At 45.1% G+C, this 10681-nt stretch overlaps 1 protein-coding gene across 1 annotated transcript in view; it reads left to right on the top strand.

Annotated features, from left to right (window-relative positions):
* Positions 1-10681, top strand: part of CUX1 (cut like homeobox 1) — a 286591-nt gene that overhangs the window by 177559 nt on the left and 98351 nt on the right. The window contains exon 10 of the mRNA XM_023537497.1: positions 8674-8722. Coding sequence (XP_023393265.1) covers positions 8674-8722 — 49 coding nt within the window. The remainder of the gene's footprint in view (positions 1-8673; positions 8723-10681) is intronic.

The raw sequence follows: 10681 nt of genomic DNA, 5'->3' as shown, positions 1-10681 counted from the left end.
GATTTCACCTCCAGTCACTCCATCTTACTTGTGACCCCATGGCACTTGATTTAAGGAAAGAATGGGATTTTCACATCCAACTTGCTCCCCACTGTTTATAGCGTAACAGTGTTAGAACTCTAGAGAAATGGCAAGAAGCATCTGAATATTAATCCAGATTCTTAGCTCAAGAGGCTTTGGATGGTCTTAGTAGCAGAAGCAGAATGAATTATGCAGTCTTATAAACTAATTCTCCAGCCACAGCTGTCCCCCGTCCCTGCCCAGAGAAGATTGAAGCCTGAGTGACAGTCACAGGCTGTTTCTGATCAGACCGAGGGTCATACTCTGGTGAGTGACCAGCCTGCTGGAGCTGCCCTGTTGGCTTGGCACAGGTGGAAAGTTAACCCCATGTGGGCTTTAACCACTTGGTTGTCAGCTGGACTCATGCTAAACTAAAAGAGGATTTTATATAAATCATTTCATGTAAACTAGTCAGCTAAATAGTGGGACAAGAAGAGAAATTTCCTTCTCATTCGAGATTGAAAAAGATGAGGCTTACTAAAATTAATTTTAATTGTTAAACTGTTCTATCATAAAAATAAACAAATTGTGGTTAATTTCTGAGCAGGCAGAGGTGACATTCTGTCCACTGAACTGTCTCTCGACACAGTTTCATTTTCAACAAGAATAAAAACCACAGTTTCCAGAAGGTTATCTCTAGGGATCAAGCTCTCCCACTGTCCCTTTGCCCAGGCCCTTGATTTGATTGGGGAAGGGTGGGTCCACCCTGGAGTGACACATTTGTTAGAAGGGTACCAGGCAGCTTCACCTCTGTCCTCTACTCCTGCCAAAACAGAGATGGCTTAACCCAGATGGAAAATGAAAGATAGGGCTGATCATACAGATGAGGGTTGTCAAGAAAACCTTTCCCCAAATGATGCTTTCCCCTCCTCTCCTTGTTTCCCCTCCCAATTGGAGTTTGCTGAGACCCAGTTTGTTCATAGCTCTCTGCTGGGCACGAGAATATGAGGTGAGCCAGGCCAACTGGCCCTGCCCTCCAAGAGGTCCTAGTCACTGGACAAGAGGAATCCTAGCTCTGGGTCTTTACATACTCTTTTCCCCAAGGAAACCGTTGCCTTCTTTCTCAAAGGCTATGAAAAATAGTAAGAAAAGTGAATTATTTTCTCTCTGCAAAAACAGAGACTCTTTCCTTAAAAGTCATATTTACAATTTGGCAAATACCCTTACACTTTCTGCTCTTTAAAATACCAGCCAATGAATACTCTGTCTAGAGCAGAGTAGACCTCAGGTAGCATAGATATTAGTTTGCATATTTCTTCAACCAGTATTTAGTGAGTGTCTGCTGAGTTCTCTGGGATTATAGCAGTGAATACACAAGTAATCAATATATGAACAAAATACTTTGAGACAGGAACAATAAATGTGATAAAAATAAAATGAGTGGACACCGGAGAACGGGGCTGCCAGGAGACCTTCCAGAGAATGGCCACTAGAACTGAGACCTGGATGGTGACAGCAGCTGTAGGGGACAAGCATGGTGGTTTCAGGGAACAGAGTAGGACTAAAGAAACTGTGAGCGTGCTGATTGAGCCGTAGAAAGAAACTCACACGGGATGCATGTTACTAATAGACTGTAAAAAAAACACATCTGCAAGAAACAGAATAAACCCCAGCACAATGGCTCTGATGAGGAAGCAGTTTTGTACTTAGGCTTCTTTGTCTGGAAGACTAGATAATTTGACATGTGGGAAGAAAGGCTGGAAGAGGAGCCAAAGTGTTTATGGGAGGTTGTTCTGTAATCAGCTGTTGACCCTCTGCTTCCTGTGGGATCCGGGCCCATGGTGGATATGAGAGGATCCTGACCCAGAAGATACTTTGGGTCTAACTGGGAGGGATAGAGCCAAAAGATGCTCCTAGAATCCACCTAGCTATCTAAGGCAGACTGGATTTGAACACTAACCCCATGGGAATGCAGTGCGGGGAAGGACTCGACAAGGCAGAAGAGGCTGTAGACCTTGAGAGAGAGGAAGTGTTGAGAAATGCAGGCCGTTGGGGGTAGGGTGACAGCAGGAGGTGGCCTAAGGGAGCTCCCCTTGGGTATAGACACCGCAGGGCTTACCTGCCAGGCGACAGCATTTAGACTGTACAGATGGGACACAGGTTTAGGTTTTCGAAAAGTAATATCAAATCTGTTATAGTTCACTTTGTCAACAGAGAAGGAAATGCTTCAAAAGTGTTTTGTATGACTTTACCTGACAAAAATAAGACAAAAAGAAAGGCCAATTTCATATAAATATTTATGAAAAAATACTAAATAAAATATTAGCAAATAGAATTCAGAAACACATTAAATGTGTAATATACCACAACCAAATGGAGGGGCAAATAACTGTCAGTATAATTAACCATTTTAGTGGATCATAGGAGAAAAACCATTTAATTAGCTTCATAAATGTTTAAAAGGTACTTAAAGAAATCAATATCCATCTTTTATTTAAAACTCTTAATAAAATAGGAACAGTTGGCCATTTCATTAACAAAATAAAAACATATATTTAAAGTCCAAAATCAGGAACATGCTTAACAGTGAAACTTTGGATACATCAACACCAGGATCCCTCTGTCGCCCTCGCTGTGAGACGTAGTTCTGGAAGCACGGTCAGTGCCGTCATCTAAGAGAAAGAAATAGGCATAAAAGGGACAGGAAGAGACTAGCCTGTCACTATGCGCAAATGAGGGAGCGGGGTACCATGAAAGCCCGAGAGAGCAACCGCAAAGTGGTCACAGAACTAAACAAGGCACCCACCGCGGTGTGATTTCTTTCTCTGTCTGGAAGATCATTCTTCCCTCTGCCCTGCAAACTCATCTTTATCCTCCAGAATGCAGACTCCATGTCCTCTCCTCCATGAGACTATCCCTCATGTTTGCAAAGCCCTTTGTCACTTGCTCTGGTCTGTCACTGTACCGAAATTCCTTGAGTCTCTTCACCTCCCTCGGCCCACCACTGGGAAGGCAGTAACAGGGTCCCTGCCACCTTTGTACATTTGGTGCTATTTCTGAGTTCCTAGGACCTGCAGGGTACGGCCTGTGTGCTAGCCATACGGCCAGTGAGTACCACTGTATGCTGCCAACTCCACCTGGGACATTTGTTTCTCCATCAACTGTGGCATGCAGTAGGTGCTCAGTAGGCCTTATTGAGCAGACACTGCCCCCCACCCCACCCCCCTGACCCACACCCATTGGGACAGGCCCTGTGCCTGTTCAAGAAGAGGGCACAGTGCCACCTCCTCTGGGTAAAATTCTGCCCTGGCTCTCACATGGGACTGCAGACCAGCCTTTCCTCACAATGAAGTCAGGCTTCTGCACTGTGCCCAGTTCCTCTGTGTGCCTGTTTGTGGGCAGAGGGACGTACCTTTCCTGAGGATCCCCTACTCCCACTAAGGGGATTCCAGACCCATAGCCAAGAAGTCTTCCTCAGCGCCTGGCCCTCTGGCCATCTCCTTTTCCTACGTGCTCTTTCTGATACCGGTCCAGTGACCCCTGCTTCTTTGTCTCGTCTACTGGCCTGGTATGTAAGTTGTCGGAAATGCGAAATGTGTTCCTGATAGCTAAGGCTGTCAAACACAACATCCAGGTGGAGGGGGAGTTTCACTTTATTAAACATACTAAAACTTTATTTTTATTTTTATTTTTTATTTTTAAAGCATGGAGGATTAATTTTAGGATATTTCTTCTTTCAATGCCCAGGAACTTTACAATCTAGTATTGAGACTGTTGGCTTTTGACTTGGGTCCAAGAAGACACACTGATCCTTGAAGGCCGCCACAGACGCTTCTTTAACTGCTTGTAGATGTAGTTTGTCTTAACAGCTCCTGATGGCAGTATGAGTGTTTGGGTGTTGAAATATGCACCAACCTTGACCTGGTGCCATCCCTTAGCACTCAGGAGGCTAGTGTGAAAGTAAATGCAGAGTTTCTAGTGTGGATATAATTTCCCTTCCATTGACCTTGACTGTGTCCTTTTAAGTTCCTCAAAATAATTGTGTGCTAGTGCAGAGAATACCCTGAAATGATCTGTAGGGAACTGATTGAATGAACTACATATTCTAGGCCAAGCTGAAATTATCCACTATTTGAAGTCAGAGCAGAGCATAATGCAGTGCAGGTTAATAGATCAGTGAAAGCTGTTTTGTTAGCTCATAAAAAGGTGAGAGAACTAAATTTTTATAATGAATAGTTTTGCTGAGCAAACAATATATGCAGTTATTACAGACAGACTTTGGAAAATAAATGATTTTAGACTAATGTCGGGCTCTAGATCCTGATGTGGTAGTTGAGCCTTCAAAATGAAAAGAATGAAAAACCTTCAAAATATTGTTGACACTCAGGTGTGAAAGCACATGCCATTTAATTCATTACTGTACTTTTCAGATAACATTTATGATTGTAATATTAACCTCTGGGTATTTTCGTATTCCTTAGGCAGTTGGTCTGCAAGGATTAATTTTGTTGGGAGGGCTGGGCAGCAGTTTGGAGAGGAGCAGATTGAACAGACTGAGTGGCAAACGTGTTCCAAAATGAGACCAGCACAGGCAGTCAAGACCCCGCCATCCTGGTCCCGGTCTGCAAGTGCGAGTAGCTGCACTTCACATCTTCAAAAGCCCCGATCACATTTAAATACCTTGCTATTTGTATCTTTGACCTTTTAGAAAACATGCCCCTTGAAAAAGTAAATCACAAGCCAACAGACTTTTAAAATAATAATATGAAGTTTTTTCCTGTCCACTACATCCCTTGTTCTCTTTCTGTGGTGTCTGGTCCGTTCTGTGAATGAGAACTGCAGCCCCTCTGGGTCCTGCTGTCATCAGGACACCTGGTGTTGAATAGCTCTGCCCTTTAACAGCAGAGCTCAGTGTTGTCACTATCATTTGAAAGCCTTGGAAATATGAGCATTGCTTTCGTAATGAAAGGTAAGTGCAGTAGTTGTTATCACATTCAGTATTTTGGTCAGTTTAGCAGTTGCTTAGTAACCAAAGTTAAACCAACCACAAGATGGAAAAACTTGAAATTTGTTTCCAGAGATTGCCTCAGAGTGCCGAGAAGGCACCTTCCTGTTTAATTGTGACTAATTTTTTATGAGCGACTTAAAACCTTTTGGAAATGATGTGTTGTTTTCTGAATATTAGGCATACTAACGAGCGTCTAAAACCATTCACTGTCTGAGAAGGCTCTCAAGCCCATGCAGGTTCCCAAAATCTGGCAGGAATTAGACGCCACTTCCCAGCCACCGGCGGGTCCCAGCCTTGCTGATCCAGCCTCTGGGAACCCCTCTCTTCTCTAGCCTTGGCTTGTATCTAACCCAGTACTGGCTTCTTGGCCAATTGCAAGACCAGGCAAGGATTGAGAAGTGAATCAAAACAGGCAAGAGTGGGACAGTGGCTCCCAGGCAGCCACACCTCTACCCCTTATCTCCAGACCCCCAGGACCGGGGACTCCCAGAGAATACAAGGTGAAGCTCTGGAGAGGATCCTCCCTGGTGGCGGAATTATCACTGACTCCTCTGGGGCCTGAGGTCATCCCCTTCCCTCTTTCCTTCCTTCACTTAACAAAATCCATTGAACACCTGCCGTGTCTTTCTTCTTCCGTTCATCCTGAGAGACATAGAGCAGGGCCTGCCTCTCTGTTCTCTCCCCATAAACGCTTCCAAAAAGAGTAACTAGTCCCTCCAAAAACAGCTAGACCTCAGAAGAAAAATTCTCTCTGGAAGACAGACCCCCAAACCCAACAATGTATGTGATCTGAAGTAAAACAGATGGGCCTTGGGTACAAAACAAGCATGAGACATATACTGGAGGAAACAAGGGAAGATAATAGCAACATAAAGCAAAAACAAGGAATAATTTGAAAACAAATGATGTAGAAATAACAGGTATAAAGAATAGAATAACTAAATTAAGGAACAAAAGAGAAAAGATAAATTATGAGATGAGTACAACTACAGTTGGGTATTGAAGAACCGTCAGAAGGCAGAAAGAAAGGATAAAGAAAGGCTGAATGGAGGACAATATCCAGATGATAGTCGTCCTAAACAGAGCAGAAGAAATATTTGAGCAATGAGGATAAATTAACCAGAACTATAGAAAGATGAAAGGGCTCGTCAAGGACCCAACAGGAGAGAGGAGGAAAAACCCTCACCAAGGCAGGCGCTCAGGATCTCTGCGCACTCAGCCAGGCCATTCCCCATCCAGCTGCCAGGTTCTGCAGCCAACTCCCATGATCTGTTCGAGAGAGAAGTGAGACGTTGCCTATAAATCTTGTTTCAGATATTCAGCAGCTAAACATTTCCGTCCTTCTCTTGTAAATATGCAGCAATGGCAAGATATGCAGGATCCACATCTACATGTGCCTGTCCCATAGCCCCTGCCCAGGGCCAGGAAACTTGTAGGTGTCAAAAACGTTCATGGAACGAGCAAGTGAATGAGTGAATGATGCAAATAGCTGGGGAGGTTTGCCATGTATATCTGGATTTTGTAGATACATGAGTAACTGATTAAGATCCAAAACTTTAAAAGTTGGGGAGGTTTGCCATGTATATCTGGATTTTGTAGATACATGAGTAACTGATTAAAATTCAAAACTTTAAAAGTTGTGATTTGCTGTAAGAAAAGTTTGTTCGCTTTGTTTCATCTTCTATCCAATGAAGTTTGCACTTCATCAGCAGGTTGTCAAAGTAGCAGCTTTCTGTACTGTCAGGTATCCTTTTCTGTCATGTTTCAGACCCTTAACACCTTTAATGATTTTTTACCCTTCGTCGTCATTAGACTTTCTTTGGTGCAGCAGGTTTTTCTATGAGATCTTGGAGGTTTCCATTTCAGATGATGCGGTGAGATGTTTTGTAATTTAAGCCTCCCCTGGCCCACCCCCTCACACCCAGCATTTCACTGTGGAGGCCCAGTTGGGGTGTTTGTCTCCCAGAGACACTGCCTTCTTCATGAAGTTATCCTAAAAATAGCTTCATTTAACTAGGCCATTTTATTAGTTGTTTCGGACTTTTCTCAGACCACTCTGAAAGCAGGATACTATTTCAAACAGATACAGTGAGCCTTGAACCTGATCACAAGGCATCTGTTACCCTATTCAGGCTGCTGGGAGTTGATAAGATTGCCTCAAATCTCATTGTACAGTCAAAGGCTAAAAAGCCTGGGGAACAGCAAATGGCAAAAACCAACCAGCCAGGGCATGAATATAGTTTGTCCAACTCTTAATATTAAGGGTGGATGGTTTGGACCAGGGAAGCAGGTTTCAGGAACAGAAGAACCCTCCAGTTGGGCCTGTCCAGGTACCCCAGGCTATCCCAGAGAACAGACTGACCCCTCGCTGACAGGACAGGCTTCATTCAGAACTCTGGCCTCCAGCTCAATGTCAAGCCCTGTGCAAGCTTCAGAGATGAGGGCAAAGAAGACACACAGACAGGAAGCGGGGAGAGGAGTGGCTGGCCTGTGCTTCTCCCTGAGATTGAGCCACTGGGAGGATTTGGGAAGGGCAGGGGGCGGGGGAAGGAAGTAGGAGATGCGGTTCCCAAGAGTGAAGGGTGATCTAGGCAGACAGCACAGGTCGAGGCTCTTTAGGGACCCACAAGTGGTAGGAGTTGTCAGAATTCCAGGTCATGGGGATGGATGGTGGGGCCAAGGCGGGAGGTGGCAGGAGCTTCCCTGTTGAAGGGGCCAGGTGTACAGCATGAGGGGGTGGGACCGAGTCCTGTAGTCAGCAGAGAGATCTCAGGTCCATGTAGAGTGTGGAATCAGGATGCCCTATCCTAGGAGGAGGGGGCCCTGAGCCCCACTGTGGATCTGTGCCTGTAACAGTCCATTTCATCTTCCATAGCGTGCTAAACCTTCTTCAGCTCCAGACAGGCTTGGCCTTGGCCTCCTGACAGGGGCCATCATCGGGACCTGTCTGTGGAAGGTGTTCAGTTCTAACCTCCCATAGACTTTTGAAATTAACCATACTCTTCTTAATAGAATTCTCAGTATTCTCTCTCTCACAATGTTATATGTTGGAGCCATGTGATCACCTTCAAATTACTCAAGGAAGTACTTTCAAAACAAAATAAAAGGGAGACAAAAAGCACCGGGAAACTCCCTGTGTGCGAGCAGGCCAGGTGATGATCGTGAACTCAGGTGGTTTATAGACAGACTAGAGAGCCCCCCAGCCTGCATTCCCATCCTCCCCTCCACCTTCTCATGGTTCTCTTATCCCCAGCAAACTTCTACTCAAAACCCAGTTCACGTGTCACCTCCTCTGAAAACTTCTGATTCCCTCCCTCAAGGAGAATTCATCTCTCCCGCCTTTGTTTTTCGAGAATACTCTGCTCAGAGCTTTATTCATTCTCTTGACACTGTATTTTATCTTTTTTTGGCTCTCTCTCCCTGACTAGATTGGGAGCCCCTCAAGGGCAAGCTGGCCCTCCCCAGCTCCCATGCAAGGCAACCTTCTCCTGATGGACAGCGGTGCCCCCTCACAAGTCTATGTGGCCTCTTTCTCCCCTGACACTGGACACTGGGGCCTCTGCCCGGCCTGCGTGCCTTTGGGTTATTCTGAGTTCAGAACCATGGGCATCCCCCTGAGCCTGCCTTGCTGCTGACTAACGTGCTCTCTCCCTCTCACCTCCTAGGGCCGATGAAATTGAAATGATCATGACGGACCTTGAAAGAGCAAACCAGGTAGGATGTTTAATGGCTTAAGGCACGAAATCACAATAGTATAGCCATTTCTGTTGTCTTAGAAGATGCTTCTCTCTAAATTAGAAGGCCAGTTATTCTTGTATTTTTTTTTACATACAACTGTCAGTGTTGACACTTTTCCTGATGTCATGAGAAATACACAAAAAATCACAAATTATTTCTTTGGCAAAGTCTTTTATGTGGGCCCAGCATCCCAGACATCCCTGGTGAATGTCCACTACGAAGTGACTACTTTACTTCATGTTCTTTTTCTTAATCCATCTCTTAAATATCTGCCTCTGTTCATGTTGCAGCCATTATGCTATAGAGTTTATAGCAATGATTTATATTATAGAGAAGTCTTTATCACTCCCTTCCACTGGGTTGAAGCAACTCGTATGGAAGGGCTTCTAGCTGACAGCCCCCTCTTGTCTGGTACTTAGTTGGCACAGAAGACTTGCGGGAACTACCCAGCAGTGTCCAACACAAAACCGGCACGCAATATATTGGGTGTCTCTAAATACTCAGCTGCCTGGAAAATTTGGCCACCCTGCAAAAGAACCCCTTCCTTCCCCAGTGACTCCATAGAACAATAAAACATTTTGCTTCAGCAAATGGCTCTGCTGCTTTGGAAGGAAAGAGGTCTCTACATTTATTTTATTTGTGAGGAGAAACAGCTAAAGCTATAATGTTTCTCGGCCCCAGAAGGCCACAGGCTATGGCCTCCCCCGACTCAATTTTACAGCTGGGTAGCCACAGGCATAGGAAAGTTTAGTGGTGTGCCTCAGTGGTCCAGGCAAGCACAGCCTCCTGCAGGATGGAAGTCCCTCCTGGATCTGTGGTCTCTGCTTCCCACCTTGCAAGGCACCTGCCACAGGGCATCTGCCCCCAACTGGTATTGCTTACCCAGGCACTGGCAAATGCTCAGGAAAGAGTATTCTTCTTGTCTGTTCTTTGGCCAGTAAAATCATCCTGAAATCTGATTGAAATGTGAAAGTCAGTTTATGTGTAGGAATGATCTTTCGGGGAAATGTGGATTTCTTTTTTCTTTAAGGAAAACTTTGTGGGTTCTGTGTTGCATACCCAGACTCACTACTGAGGATCCTGGGCCTGGTCCGTAGAAGATGCTCAGTAGAAATGCATAGAATGAAGCACTTAAGATAGCATCATTACGTATTAGTTATCCTGGTAATAGGAAGAGCTGCCGATTCTTGAGTAACTTATTTTGTGCCTGGCTCTGTTCTCAGCACTTCGCATGAGCGGAGTCACTTAAACCACACCAAGCCCCCTGAGATCAGTGCTGTTATGATTCCCACTTTACAGATGAGGAAACTGAGGTCTGTGGCTAGCGAGTTGCAGAGTCAGGACTGGAGCCCATGCTCTTCACCAGCACACTGGGGAAGAGGCTGCAGAACAGGGGCCCCCTTTGCCTTTCTTTCACAGTGTCTCATTTCCCAAGTGCACCCGTCCACACAGCTCCTTGCTGTAAAGCACTGCTGCTGCTTCGCCTCACAGAGGTGCTTAAGCATTTATTTGCCTTTACTTGCTATACTTGCTAAATTAATTTACCTTGGTCCCTTTGTTTTTACTCAGTTAGTACTATTCAACTCTGTAGGGACCTTAATTCGGAAGTAGTTACTAGAAGGACTTAACCTCTGTCACACAGTTGCCATTTGCATTTCTCAAATTTTCACCCATTCACTCTCTCCAAGGCCAATCACTGGGGTGCTGCCTCCCCTTTCGATGGCACTTTGGCAGAGTCAGTGCACTTCTCAAAGGGCTGAAGGCTATTTGGGGGTTTCTCAGTCCTAGGAAACACCAGGCAGGACCAAAGAGAAAGGTGCCACCTCCAAAGTGACACTTGATTCAGGTCCCAACTTGGTACCCCCTGCCTGTGGGGCCTTGGACAAGTTTCTTAACTACTTACATTTCTTTTTTAAAAAAGAAAAGAAAAAGATG

Source organism: Pteropus vampyrus, unplaced genomic scaffold (assembly GCF_000151845.1).
Source record: "Pteropus vampyrus isolate Shadow unplaced genomic scaffold, Pvam_2.0 Scaffold193, whole genome shotgun sequence".
In the NCBI taxonomy this organism is placed as follows: Eukaryota; Metazoa; Chordata; class Mammalia; order Chiroptera; family Pteropodidae; genus Pteropus; species Pteropus vampyrus.
The sequence above is the reverse complement of the archived record's forward strand: the minus strand, read 5'-3'. Positions and strand labels throughout refer to the sequence as shown.